This window comes from Numenius arquata, chromosome 7 (assembly GCF_964106895.1).
Source record: "Numenius arquata chromosome 7, bNumArq3.hap1.1, whole genome shotgun sequence".
Classification (NCBI taxonomy): domain Eukaryota; kingdom Metazoa; phylum Chordata; class Aves; order Charadriiformes; family Scolopacidae; genus Numenius; species Numenius arquata.
The window spans coordinates 15,686,862-15,702,277 of NC_133582.1; the positions used below are offsets into that span (position 1 = coordinate 15,686,862).

Below are 15,416 nucleotides of genomic sequence, written 5' to 3' on the forward strand. Positions count from 1 at the left end.
TCTGCTGTTCCCATAGTCTATTCATCTCACTGATTGCTTCGGAAAAGACATAGGAAGTTGACTGTTGCGGACTGCCTGTTTCATAGGAGTGGAGGCCTATTTCTATCCCATGACATACTAGGTGACTTCAATTAATAGACAGATTTTTTTCATGCTAAAAGGAGCTGCTGAGTTCTGACGTGCACCCACTGTAAAGTTTTAGAAAGTCCTCTCGTGATCAGTGACTTACAGAACATGACTTAAAGTCTGATTTTTTGGTGTCATTTTCTTTCATTTACTAAATTTTTTGGGGACAGTTATTTTATTCCTTTGACTTATCCTTCTATCTACTGCTTTTCACAGGTTTGTTCAGCTGGGACAGAGTCAACATAAACAAGACAAGAGCAGCCAGCAATTTTGCTCAAAACACCACTTGGATAGGGTTATAAACTTGTAAGTATTCCTCTGCTTTTTCCCTTTAGCCTGTTTTTGCTTGCTAATTAGACCTGAAAAATCCTCAGGTAAATTTATGTTAAATGGTTTGAGAGTCATACTTCTGTTGCTTTTACTGCATAAAGAGATTCAATGCATAGCATGAAGAATTGTGTTCCTACTTCTCCCTTGTAACTTAAAAGTGGGGGTTTTTGTGTGTTTTTTTTATTAGGGTTTGGGGAGGCCAGGGGGATTTTTTTGGGTTTTTTGCTTGGTTGTTTTTTGTTTGTGGTTTTGGTGGTTGGTTTTGTTTGTTTGTTTTGGTGTGTTTGGGTTTTTTTGTTTTTTGTAGTGCCAAGATTTTTGTATTCCAAATTCTTAACAATCCTGAGTTACCACAATGCAAAGTGTGGAAGTTTAAAAGGCAAACTACTGAGTTTAAAAGGCAGACTCTCCTTGCCGTGTTTATTTTTGAAAGAGGTAGTTTGAAAGGGATTGGTTCACTTGTGTATTCTTCCTTAAAAAAAACATTCAAAGTTGCAATTCAGTCTTTAGTGTGCAGTTACCTGAATTTAGTTGTTCTGAGAAGGCTACAAGTGAACTGTATTTGTTTTAATGAACATTTGAGGAGTTGGGAGGTGTTGGGAGAGGTCAAATGGCCTTTTTTTTTTTTTTTTTTTTTTTGGTGAGTGTTGGGGAGAAGTAGGATCAAGTGGGAATTGATTCCTGCTTTGTTTTGTGCACTTGATGCCCATTGGGTTACTGAAGTCAGAGGATCTAGGCTAGCTTTAATCAGTATGCAGAGTGTTTTAACTGAAGAAAAGAGCATCTTGCATAGATATTATTTTGACAATTAAAGTCTGCTACATTTTCCTCTGAAGTATCTCCTTGGGTTTTTTTGGTTGTCTGGTCTTTGTTACGTACTGGTTTTATGCATTTGTCAGTGATATTTTAAGCTGAGGAGGCCGTTTTTTAAACGGTTTATTCATTACAATAGGTAATTTTTGCATCTTGTTCCAAACAGGTAAGTAGGTGATGGCAGGTTGTAAGGGAAGATCAAGTTCTGAATGCTTCTTGTCAAGGAAACCCTTCTTGAATACTTTAATCCTAAAAAGATTAGTATGGGAGCCATATTCAGCCAAGCCAATTGTGGTAGGATGGTAGGAGGATTGCTCCCCAGGGACATCTGCCATGCGGAATAACTTCTGTGTATTCTGTTGTGAATGGAGTAATTTTCTGTTAATCTGACAAATAATTCTAATGTTAGAGTGACAATAGATGCATATCATTAATAAGCTTATACTTTGTAGGTAAATGTGCCTGTAGTTTTATAATAAAATATATCTGATGGGTATTAAAATAGTAAATTAGGTTGGCAAACTGTAAAACTGTTTTTAAATATGAAGGAAAAACCCTGAATGTTTTGAAGGGAAATGGTTGTTAAGAAATTATTTTATAATAACAGGAATACTTTTGCTATGAACAAAGGCAATTCCTTTTTTGTAATTGCAAAAATCTCCCAGCATGTTTGACAGTGTAGGAGATAATTGTTCCTTTCTTGCCCCCTTAAATTAAATTATTCCCCATGCTATGCTGCTGTGAAATGAACACATTAAAGAGAGTCTATACACGTAATTCTGGTGAGTTTTGGGTAGTCAGATGTTCATTTTTCTCCTTTCCCAAGTGTAATTTCCATGTGTTTCTGAATAGCAGAAGAGTAAAAGTCATAGAGCACACGGATCTGTGCCTCCTGTCACTGCTCCTCTTGAAGCCATGTAGATCACCTTTCTCTGCCAGTTCTACCAAACATGCTCTTCTGTGCAGATCTGAGAGGAGACAGGTTATCTTTATACAGCTTAAAAATTTCTTCAGCTTTTGTTCTGCAACTTTTAAAAAACGTTTTAATACTGTTTGGACAATGACAGGTTGTTCTTTCAAGAAAACTCATAAATGTAGCCGTTCTTTAAAGGCATGGTGTTCAGTTCTGAAACAAGGAAGCTTTCTCTTATGGAGTTTGAATTGCTGCTCTGAATCAGGAATTTCTTGGAGAATACACAAACTTTTTAGAGATAAAAGAGCATGAACATACTATACTCAAGATTAGGTCCAGGGAGAGGGTTTTCAGTAACAGCAGCTGAGGCACATCTTGCACTTGTGGGACTGTGTATTTCCTTATTTCTCAAGGAGCACTTGAAGAAATTGAAAATTTATGGTAACTTTTATTAATTTGATGGTAGGTACATTTTAATTTGAAACAAATCTGGCAAATTTGTTTCTCCAGTAGTTCCTTCTAGATACAAATGCAATTAAACCCCAGTCCTTTTCATAGTAAAATGAAGTACTCAAACTAAAACTTTGGTTTTTCATCAGCAGTGAGATATAATTTAGGCTTAGGTCAGTTGCTGTCATTTCCACACTCCTAAAGAAAATCTTTTTTTTCTTTAATATCCTTTTTTGATCTTAAAAAAATCCCCACAACCTTAAGCCTTGTGGCCATCAAATATATAAAGCCAATACCAAAAGAAATATTTCTTATCTTTACAATGTCACTTCAGTGATATTTATGAACTCAAATATGCATTGTAGAAATACTGAAGAGAAGCTTCTGGCTTAAATTTAGAAACTATAAGTATAGATTAGAAGCAAAAAATGGATACTTGAACAGGGAGTACAGGAATACAGTGAAATAATACTGAAGAGGAGTTTAGAATGTGGAAGGATATTGAAGTTCCTCTTTGTTCATAGAAATTCTGTGAAGGAAAAAAAGTAGAATTTTAGTTAGAGCGAAGTAGAGCTGAACAGAGCTTGACTACTTTTAGTACAATGTATTATCATGTATGTGCATAGAGACTTTGAGTACTGTGGTATAATTACTGTTGTGCTGAGCTGACACAGTGCACCTGTTCCTAGTTCGTAGTACTGATTGTGGTGTGGTATAAATAATACTGTAGGAAAACCACACTCTCGATCACTTTACAAATGTACTTCTTTCATCTGGGACTATGAGAAATTTAATTCCCTCCCAAACAGGGAATTCAGGGTTTTGATTCACTGCAGCACTTCTGGATGAGAGCTGTTTATAAATTACCTGGATTTTGTCTCCTCTCTGAAGATGAAAGATTGTCCTCCATTGGGATTCTGAGTGGCTTTAGCACTGTCTATGTGCTTGTCTCATGCAAAATCGCTTGACTAAGCTGACCGTTATTGAGACTATCGTCATTTTGTATTCTGGGGAAGTGGTTTTAAAGTCATTGTGGGCACTTTCCCTGAAAGTACTTGGTACCTCAGTTTGGCTGGAAAAGACAAAAGAGTATCAGGAATCAACACCACGTAAAAGGAATCATTTTGTCATTTTGGACTTGAATGCTCTGTTCGTTTTTAGTCACACATCTCAAAAAGAATACTTTTTGAGGATGGTCTGGGGAAAAGCAATAGTATGATGAGAGCTACAGGGCTCTCCAGAAAAGAGCTGGCTGGGGACTGAAGGAAATAAGTAAGTCCATGTTGTGATGGTTTATAAAACGCTTTACTGAAGTTTGCCAGGTGAAATGGTTTGGTATTACGGTTTAAGTAACAGCATGACTGGACTTGATGGGAGAATTAACAAAAGAACTGAGCCAATTCTGAACAGCTCATTGCCACCAAAAGGGGGAGGTCCTGCTCTTTCCCTTTCCTTATCACGTACTTTTTCAGTTACTTGTGCAAGCTTTGCTACTTGTTACAGTGCTCCATAAATCAGTTCAGCTCATCAATCTGCAGCAAACTAATTCAGCAAAAAAAAGCCAATAGTTTCCTGGTAGATTAATAGGATTATTTAGACCAGCGAAGGTCCCAGTTATCACCAGGGCCAGCATAGAAGAGGCAGAGCCACAAGGTCAAACACAGCAGAACTTTATGTGGTTGGTGGCAACTTGTTAGATTGGCTCAGTCATCTTGCATAGCACCCTTTGATAAATCAGGGGTCAGAGAATGCACTTTTTCCAGGGATCTTGGGAAAATGGTTTAAACTATTTGTGCTTCAGATCCCCATGTATGTAGGAAGAATTATCTTTTTCCCGTTCATCTGGTCTGTCAATATGGAGCTCTGAGCTTTTCAGGTGAAAAAGCTTATGTGCCTAGCATTTTTGGTCGAGTTGTCAGCTGAGATGCTCAATATTATTTTAACAATAAAACTGTTAGCATTCATCTGCCTCATACTGATTTAGATCATAATTTCCATTTATTGATTTCAAAATTAAAAATTTAAAATTTAAAATCAAGTTTCAAATTAAAAACCCTAAATACATTTTTAATTACCTGAATGTTCACACTTGATCTCTGGGTCCTCCACATTTCCTCCCTATCTACACTGAATCCCAAACAAAAGTCTACATGTCAAATTTCATACCGTCCATTGATGTTAAAAAAAAAAAAAAAAAAAAAAAAGCCTGGAACAGTGGCATGCATACCTTCAGAATGATATGTGAATTGTGATGAAACTTAGCCATCTTCTCTGAAAACCCAAGGGCTTTTTTTTAACATGAAAAAATCCTTTGAGCTATAAAACAATAGTTCAGTACAATTCTGACTTGACGGGGCCTTGTTGTCACTGCGACACATAAAAATTTAATTTGTCTGTATCTGCTGTCCATCTGGTTTAGCATTTCTATGTGTCATGTATTAAAATGATAACGCAGTAGTCTCACAAGACTAGCAAAAGCATTTTGAATTTTATAACTAGTCTTAGATTCTTTTTTTTAATGTGCCAAAATATATTCTGTTTTGTTATTAAATTTGCCTTTTTCCAAATTTTAAATAAAGAGCTATTGCATCTTTTACTATAGTGATCACTGTTAAAATGCTTCAGAAGTTCTGTGGCTTGAAACTTTTTTTTTTATTTTAATTTGGGGTTAGTGGACTGGTGTTTCTCACTATTGCCTATGAAGTCTCATTTTGATCCTAATGTCAGCAGCATTGAAATCATATCCTCTAAAAATGTGACCATAACAAATTCCTGTGAAATATGAAAGGAAACCTAGTTATTTCTACATTGTATATTACGGTTTTTTATTGAATTTGGGATTTTGTAGTATTAGGAGTCTCTAGCAAAAAACAAAGTACTAAACTGTATGCCACTTTAGCTCATCTACTTTTAGAATTGTTATTGAGAATTCTCAGGAGCCTTCTTCAACCTGTCCCTTTGTCTTCTCTGTGAAGTGATAAATTTCTGTTCATCAGTTTAAGGTATCTGTCTTCCTCAAGTAATCCTGTTTGAAAAAGCAAGTCTGAGCTTTTCCTTTCCAAAAAGAAACACAATATTCCTCTTTCTTTTTGGTTTGGGTTTGGTTGGGGTTTTTTTGTGAGCTCTTTTGATACTTGTTTTCTTTAGTCCTGTACTACCCCTGGGTTCCTTTCTGTGTTCGATCTTTAAATTTTGAATTAGTTTGTGGTCAGTGTAAATTATCCCTACTTAAGACTTATCTTTCCTCAGAGATCACCTTTCGGTATCAGATGTTCTGACTTCTCTCATATTCCTTCTGTCTGCTCTGTAGAGAAGCAGCTTCCAATTTGGATTGTAAAATGCTCATTTAGGCGTATACCTGTGTAAAGAGAGTCTCTTCTTTCTCTAACCTTTGAAACGGTACATGCCATTAGAGTTTTCAGGTGATTGTTGTGGGACCTGGATGGAGTCCAGGTTTTGCTGCTGGTCGGCTCTGTAAGATACAGAAGGGAAATTCTGTTGAAGGCTCTTTCAAGAGCATAGCAAGCAATTTAAAGGGGTATCATTGCGGGGGGGGGGGGGGGCCAGGGGAGGACCCAAACAAAAACTCTGGATTTGTCATTGTTTAGTAGGTCAGATATATTTGCTTAGGTTTGAAACAAGGCAACAGAGTACATTTTGTCTCCTTTAGATATACTTTAGAGACCTGAGGAGAACTAATCGATGTTGAAACAAATGTGGTGGCTTTCTAGTGACTGCTGTATTTCTGAGACCTAAGCATGCACTTTTCCTTTAAAGTATGGAACATCTTTGTTGTAATTGAAGATTTTAGCTGTATCATCTTTTACTGTAGAGAGAATGACACTTTTGGTGAAACCACAATGCCGTGAAGCCTGTTCACAAGTGGGATGAAAATAACTGTACTTTGCATGTCAAGGGTGCTGTCCTTCATGACACGGTGTTTGTGTTCCTATCTATGTAATTTTCATTGGGAGGCCATAGAGCTACAGGTCTCTAGGGAGATCTGATAGCCAAGTCATAAATAATGTGCTGTCTTTCATGACTCTATTATAAGGTACTAAACTTATTAAGTGGTTAGAATTTTACATGAATAGTGTTAGAGAAATGACTTTAATTAAATGACTGGATAATACAAGCACTCTACAAATAGTTACAGCTTAATACAGGGTTATTAATCAAAATTGGCATGCATGAACATGCGGTTCTTTCAATGTATTTTTATCATGTGGAAGCAAGTAGGTGGAAAATTGAGATTTAGTTACTAAATGCTCAAAACAAAATACACTTTGCTGTCCAGTTTCCATTGTGCCTACGGAAATTACTTTTGACTCATTAGTGCTTTAGAAATGTCATGTCTTTAGAAACAAATCAATAAATAGAGAAGGCATCAAATTAGTGTTATGGCTTTGTTTTGTTTTTTTTAACTTAATTGTTCACTTGCTAGTGGAATAGGCAGGCCAGCTACATTTGAGTAAGTGACATCTTTTGGTGTTAGTGACATTGGTAAGTTAGTACAGTGCGCTGGTGTCAAATACCATTGCTAGAGTCTCAGCTTGCATGCTTTAAACTGGATAAATAGGTATCCGCAGAAGCTGTGGGTGCTTTGAAAAGCAACCTACTTTTAAAACATCCAGATACAAATTTAGATAGACTAATGATCAGGACCAGTTCTGAAAACACCCAGCTTAATGTTTTATAATGAACTAGAATATGATAGTGATAATAAGAAGAAACTATCAGTCTGTTGGGGAAAGAAAAAAAACAGGAAGAAAAGGTTAACTCTGATAGAATTTCCGTAGTATTTTTCATACCAACAAAAACTAAAATAGAACAGTGATTTGATGACAGCATAATAGCAGGGGTTGAACTCTTCAGAAGAGCTTCAACTCTTTTGAAATAAGAGTTTTGTGGTGTTTAAGAAAAGCATAAAAATGGTAACTATTTTGGAAATTTTATCCTAATCATACAGGCAGGTAACTTGCTTACATTTTTTAGTATTTGTTTACATTCTACTGTCGTGCCACAGAATTCTAAGACTAAGAAGCCTAAACAGGAATTGTCATACAATCTAAAATAAGGAAAATTAAAAATGTATTCTATGCCGTAAGGCTTCACCTTTTTGAAAACTCTTTAGCTTTACTTTTTTCTCTAATTCTAGAATGGCCAAATGTTTCTATGACATAACCTAGCAAATTCTGTGTATATCCTGGTAAAATGTAACTTGATTTTAAGTATGCAGTCAAACTCTGTGGGTGACCAGTGATTTTTATTTTCTCAAATTCAATAATATACCTGTATAAGTAATTCTATCATTGCAGTCAAAGTATAATCGACTGAATTTATTGCTATGTAAAATGGAAAAATACAAATTTAAGTATGAAATTGAAAAATGACTTTAATATGGAAATCTTTTTACTACCTATACCATATTCCTGTTGTAGTGAAATATTAGGCATACTACATTACATAACACATTGCAGTCATTTTATAAGACTAATAAATCATGTGATGAAACATCCAAAATCCAACATATTTTAATAAAATAAAGGCTGCAAAATAAGGGAGCAAGGGTTTTGGCAGTTTTAATAGAGATCCTGGTTTAGAAACAGTGACAAACATTAGTTTATGCTCATAATGTAGCTAGAAGATTATTACTGCATTTCCTTTAGAGAAGGTCTCTGCCACATTTGAGTGTTCCAGTTCTTCAAAGGCATCATTCCTTGTTTTTTCCCTTTAAAAGAGGAGATTATACACGCAAAAATAACTTCTTGTCTCTTGAAGAGCACCCAGACAGTGAGTCATGACTGTGGCTTCTGTGGAATATGGCAACGATGCTGGTATCTGTCTATGAATCTTCATTGCATTTGGGCTGGTCGATGATTGCTTTTGGAAATAGCAAGCTTTGAGAGTAAGTTGCTGCTGTAATTTCTTACCTGAGAAGTTTTGAGCCCAAATATACATGCATATGCTCATACAATATTTAACAATAGCATTCTGACTGTTTTTCAGCCACTGGCACTGGCTACTATTCCAATATGCTATTATGTAAAGTATTTAGAAAATTTGTCTTCAGTAGCTAAAAGAGTAGATGACAAATGAAAAGTTGGTTTAAAAAAAAAATAATCCGAAGTATTAAATGCAGTTTTGGTCCTCACTGCATTATCTAAGAGGATGGAGGAGACCTTGGTTCTCTGCATAAATGGGAAGGTGACAAGGTTAATAAAAAAAAATAACTAGTGTATGAGGAGAGATGAAATATGCTTGGTTGTATGATAGTGATGTGGAGGAGGCAAACAGAGAATGACTGTTCACCATTTCTCCCAATGTAAGAATTACAGGGAACCAAGTCCCATGATAACAAATGAAAGAAATGTCACATCAGACACAAGTATTGGAACTTATTCCCACAGGATTCTGTAAGTATCAGATCCTAGAAAAAATGGTGAAAACCTATGGAAATGACTTTTCCTGAAACAGTAGTCTAGTTTCAAATTTTGCCTGAGGTAGATCTTAAATCCTCGTTGCTGAAATACAGGAGGATACACCGGAGAAGGGATAGTTAAGTACCTGTTCTGTTTTAATAATCTGTCCTCAAAAATTGCTGGTAGCTACTCCATGAGACAGGCTAATTGGCCCCATGACATTTTGGTTCAACCTAGAAGGAAAGATCTGATTTAGAGAAGTGTTCAGTGTATGTGGTAGTAGGAAAGTGAGTCTCTGGAATTGAAATCTTTGTGTTGCCCTGAATACTTGGGCAGCTTTGTTTACATAGAGTATTTATAAGCAGTAGTATTTTAGTAGATAGCTAGAAAGTAAATTAGCTTTTCCAGCTAAAATAGCAGCTAAAAATGTATGAAACTGATGATTTAGAGAATTCTTTAAAACACGTATGTCACTTTTTTTCATAATTGAGAAGGAATTTATTTCTCCTGTTTAGCATTTATAGGTGCATTGCATCCACTGTTCTAGATAATCATAGTTCTGTCAGACCATTTTTCTTTGGTCTTCATTTCAAACTTCGTTTTCGTCTAAATCAAACAGTTAATGCATAGGTTACCTTCAGATGGCAATGTGTTAGTCATGGAGTGTTCTGTTGTGGAATCCAACTGATCTGCTATTACACAGGTTGAACACCTAGACTTTTCAGCTCTGGGAGTATTTTATAAATAAATTACTAAAATACTGCTGGGAAATGTACATAGTATATTTCTGAGTACAGCTTCCACAATAGCTAAACTGCTTTAAAATGAAAGTGATTTACTACACAATACTTTTAGTGTTTATTAATTTATTATGTATTGTGTATAAACAGTTTTGTTGCTGCCTTGCAGTGGATTGTGGAGAAGATGTTACTACTGAAGTGTTTGGCTTAGAATCATAGAATATTATAAACTGGAAAGGACCATGGAGGTCATCTGATCCAGTCCCCTGCTCAGAGGAGCACCAAATCAGATGAGGTTGCTCTGGGCTACGTACCCTTGTGTTTTGATTATCCTTAAGGAAGGAGGTTCCACAGCCTCTCTGAGCAACCCATTCCCGTGTTAAACCACCCTCACAGTGGAAAAAAGTTCCCTTGTACCTAATCAGAATGTCCCATGTTGCAATTTATATTCCCTTTTAGAAATTTGTCTTTTAGTCATGCACTCCAAGAAGAGTCTGGCTTTTCACTATCTATACTCTCTCATTAGGTAGTTGCTGAAAGCAATAAGGTACCCCTTCTGTGGGCTGGACAAACCCAGTGCTTTCAACCTCTCTTCATGTGCCATGTGCTCCAGCTCTGATCATCTTGATGACCTTTGCTGGATTCATCCAAGCATTTCATTGTTTGAATTGCACTGGAGAACCCAAGAGTGGGCACAGTCCCCCAGATGTGGTAGCTCAAGCCCTGAATAGAGGGAAACAATCGCATTACTCGGCCTGTTGGCTATGCAGTTTTCAAGAGTTGCAGTTAAAAGACCAGGTTCTACCTTATGAGTGAGTCTGATGTACAACAGGTCTGACATACACAGGTTCTCATAAACTTTCAAACTACATGTTTTTCTCATAAGATGGGTAGGTTTAAATATTAGGATTCAAAGATAGCATTTATAGTACAAAGCTGTTTAAAAAATATTTTTCATAAAATATTAGCTGTCCCAGTGTACAGAGTGCTGTTGCTGGTAATAAGATGGTTTTTTCCTGATAATTAGATGAAAATTTCTCAGCTGATAAAGCCTTTCTATATGTTGGTTCAGAGTATAACCACTGGTTTGTTATAATTGCTACTAAGAGGACAGCTCAAGAAAGTTTTCCTGTTACCTGCTATAATGCATGGCACAGATCTTTTTCAGCTTGGGTACTTACTGACCGCAGCAGATCTGAGGGAGGATGAAGAAATGAGGACAGAGTCTGGAGGGAAGTGAGAAGGTATTCTGTAATGTGATTAGGGACAACTTACCTAATTACCCTACTTGGAAAGCTGGGACTTACCAGGTCTGCAGCAGTGATAAAAATCTAGGTAAATGAATTATCTAGTGGGAAGTTGCCCTTTCATTGACTGATATATATTTCAAGGAAGAGAAATACTCCCCTCTCTGTGGAAAATTTTTACCTAAAGTTCCAAATATTCTCTGTGTTTGTTTTTTTTCCAGAATACCCATCTCCTCCTTTTCTCAAGACAATATTTATGAAGTCCAGCCTCCAAGAGCTGATAGGAAATCAATAGAGATTTTTCATGCACACATTCAGGCTGGAAGAGGAAACATGCAGCCACTGGGAAAAGACGACTTCCTCATGTACAGAGAGTACATTCGAAACAGATACCTGTAAATACAAGATGGATTCTCCTGACAAGTCTACTGTACTGATAGGTCATAAAAACAATTTTAGAAAGGAAACCTACTTTGGTATTTTGCAGTAATAAATTTATTATCTAACTTTTCTAGTTATTGTGCTTTACTATCATACATTTACAGTATTGTGCTTTACAGGAAAAAAGTGATTTGATATCTGCTCTTCAGCTGAAAGAAAAAGTGTATCTTAAGAGACTAAGTGAATAATCAGAGCACTTACAGTCACTGAAGAGTATGTAGCAATTTATGGCAAAGAAAACATTGCATCTTCAGGTTTTATATTAATTTCTTTCACTGTTATGTTTGGTAGTAAAGTTGAAGTGATTTGTACATAAGAATCAGAAGATAATACTATTCTTCCTCTTTGTTCCATGACAGCAAACAATCTTTTTTTTTTTTTTTTTACAACAGAATGCTTTCTGATATTTTTTGAGATTTTTAGCAAACTGAGTGCTAAAATGACTGTTTGTAATTTACTGCTTTTGTAAGCAAAAGTGAAAAATGTGTGGCTTATTTCAAAATTTGCTTCTAGACTAACAAACTTTGTAACCCTAATTTGTGTCAAAACTAATCTCACTGGTGCTATTAGCTACAGAATCTGTGCCACATACAGGGTGAAAATGGCTTGTGACTAGTTATCATGGGCTTCTGCTAGGAATCTGAGGTGAACCACTTACTGACTGCATCTGAAAATGGAGGAATGAGCTCCACTTTACTGGGTTTAGACTCTTAGAGGGCGCAAAACCATCCTGTCATTTTTCTGTATGACACATGTTATCCTTTTTGCAGCATACTCTTTCCATCCCCGTATTTGTGCTCCTGCGAGATGCTTTCAGGTTCAAGCCTACAGCCTCCCAAGAAGGCAGTATTGGTAAGTGAGGTGTAGAGACTGGGTCAGCTGGGGTGGTCATGCAAGAGGAAGCAGTAGCTGGTTTAGGCAAGACTGAATATCATGCCCAGTGCTAGGTAAGAAGTGGAGAGGCTGCATGTATCTGAAATAGGTTGTTTAATTTGGACTTGTTATTAAAACATTTCTCAATATTTTTTTTTTTTAAAAGGGGGGAAAAAATCCCTATTATTTGCAATTACAAGCTAAAATTCCCAGCACTGCTTTCTAGCCCTTTGCCTTGAAAAATACTCACAGTGTCAGCAGCATCCTTGACAAATCATGTTATTCCGTAAGCTTGTGCAGACCATATTTCAGGATTTTCTGGAATAACTAAATAACTCTTTTAGGAATGTTGGCCAACTTCGTGTGCTAGATGTAGAGAACATGTTTGTGTTCATAGTAAATTGTTTGCAGGCAGCTACCCCAGATTCTTGGCTGCATGCTACAAACATATTCTGGATATGTTTGCACATTTTATGCAGTCCATTGCACTTTCGTCAGTAATTCAATGAGAGAAAAGAGGCAGTGGATAAAGGGAAAAGATAGATGTTTCTTGTGATAGAAACGTGTGCGCTTCAGGGAGTGACTTGTATGCAGTCAGTGAGAGAACCTTGAGTGGTACCCCAAGCTACTGAAAAATGTTGGTGTCCATTCTCTCTTTTTTTTTTTTTTTAATTGATTAATACTATTTTGAGAGAAATTAAATGTATTTTAGGAGATGCAAGAACGAAGTGTCACTTTAGATAATACTTCATTACAACTGTCAACAATTTTTTTTCTCTGGAAAAAAGTGTATTGAGTTCTTTTGTCTCATATGAAATATAATTTGAAGGAATAAATGCTTGCTTTGGAAAAATGGAGAGCTGGAGTCATTCTAATGAAGCAAATGCATGCTTTTCTTGCTGCACTTAAACCATTTCAAAGAATGTTTTTTCTAGACTATTACAATCCTTATGCTTTTGTTGTTCATAGATACTGATCATTCATAAAAGTTGCTCTTGAAAGTGTACCATGTAACCATGGATAAGGCAGAAGATGATGCTTTCTTTTTCAATAGCCGATGTTGCAAAATACAGGAACTGTGATAATTTTACAGCTCTAAGAGGAAATATGTTCACACTTCAGCAATAGTTCACCCCTCAGGAAAAGAGGGTGAAAAGATTTCATTTTTACCAAGTTTTGAGAGATGAGTGACATCTCAGTCCCTTCTCTGTAATATAATGCCAGGCTTTTCAGTGTCTTTCTAAATGTGTGCCACAACAGTCCTGTCGTGGCGTCCCCTTGAATCTATTAGTATGTGTGACTGCTGTTTGTTTCTCCTAGCTCCTTATGGGAGTTTAAGCCATGTGCATTAGTTCATATGCTTGGGTATTAACATTCAGGTGGCAGTTTGTACCATTTTAGGCATTACAAAAGCAGCAGAATATGCATTTTTGGTCTTCCTGTTTCTAGCACAGCACGTACAAGATGCTGTGCACACTGCAACTTCTGAGTCCTCTCAACAGCCCTAGGCCTTCAGAGATCACTGTTATTTTGTGTTCCCTGGCAGCTCAGGTACTCTTTTCTTTGTAAGGGTTATCTTTTGTTATCCTATTTCCCCTTTTTTTTTTTTCCTGATTTTTTTGGTAGTTTGTTTGGTTTCCCTTCTCCTTTCTTCTTCACCACCTGTGGTTCAGAATACTTTCTTTTACCCAGAACTGTGCCCCAAGTTGGGGTTTGCCCACTATATCCATATCCTTTTGGAGCCTTCACTTCTTGAAGGAAAACTCCTTAAATTTTATCCTTTTATTGAAAAACCTTAATGCTTTCTTCAGCAACCCATATCCTTCTTTTTTCAATGCAGGCTGTGCCATCCTCTGCCTGATTTCCTACCTCCTGCAGTGGCGACAGACGTGTGTATTGTCTCTCTTGGGTTCTCTGTGTCTTGGTAACATATTTTTGAGAAGTGCTCTGCTTTGGGTACAGGATGTTAGTGCTTGAACAAATTGTAGACATCACTTAAAATCTTTTCCTCTGGAGAAAGCCAAGCGCTGCTCTGATTAAGAAAGTAAGAGAGTGTTTGAAGTGGTCCCCTCTGATTGTCTCTAGTCTTGCCATGGCAGCATTGTGCAACCTACTGCCTAGAGGTGTCCAAGGGGGAGGGAGTCATCTTTTCACTTGTACTCGCAAGAAAGTGGATCCAGCCTGTTTCAGTAAGCCAGTGTTAGCACGTGTCAAAGTTCACTGGTGGGCCCAGTGAGAGATTTTGCAGGGACGAGCCTGGCTCAGGTCCCTTAGGGGTTTTTATCCTTTCTGTTCTGATGCCTCTGTTCCCTCCCAGTGTCTCTTCCTCAACATCAGCACTGGGCTGAGACATCCAGAGGGCTGGGACTCGCATCCCCTGTGGCTGTTGCTGGCATGAACCGTGCTGCAGGGTTAAGCTCGAGCGCAGGCTCTGCTCTGCCCCAGTACCCGCCCTGGGTGGGGGACACAGGGGCCACCCCATGCACATGTAAAAAGAGACAGCCCTTCTGGCTGTGCTGGTTAGCTGGGGAGGATTCCGTTGTTTCTCAAAGGAAAACAACGAATGCTGACTATGTTATTGCCTAATTATACCGACTCTCTTAATCCTGGAGCATACTCAGAATGCCTTTTGTTGGCTTTGGGAGGACGAGTGGTACATGTTGACTGGTGTGAGTAAAAGCTAAGATTGAAAAGAAGCTTCACATGCTTAAAATCAGTGTCTAATGACTTTCATCTGAGTGCTTTCAGAAAGTATTTATTTGCATCCGTTCCTTAAAGCATGTGTTATTGTATCTCAGATATCTTGACTCTGAGTAGGGTTAAAATGTCTCTAAGATACAGGAAAAAGCTGGTTACAGCCTGTGTTGTTTATTCTTCCGAAGATAAGCAACACATTATTTTAACACTGCATCAGGAGCCATTTTTTTTCCTGTGACACAGACCTTCCTGTGCAAAGTGGAATTCAGTCATCACCCCCCCACGCCCTCCGGCACTAACACACACCATTAAGATGACAGGCGACATAAGCTCGTGCTGTGTCAGGTTCACAGAGGTGGCACTA

At 37.3% G+C, this 15,416-nt stretch overlaps 1 protein-coding gene across 1 annotated transcript in view; it reads left to right on the top strand.

The window, feature by feature from the left end:
- Positions 1–13,197, top strand: part of FIG4 (FIG4 phosphoinositide 5-phosphatase) — a 63,010-nt gene extending 49,813 nt beyond the window's left edge. The window contains exons 22-23 of the mRNA XM_074150623.1: positions 343–432; positions 11,263–13,197. Of these exons, the coding sequence (XP_074006724.1) occupies positions 343–432; positions 11,263–11,440 (268 nt within the window). The 3' untranslated portion in view covers positions 11,441–13,197. The remainder of the gene's footprint in view (positions 1–342; positions 433–11,262) is intronic.
- The last annotated feature ends 2,219 nt before the right edge of the window (positions 13,198–15,416 follow it).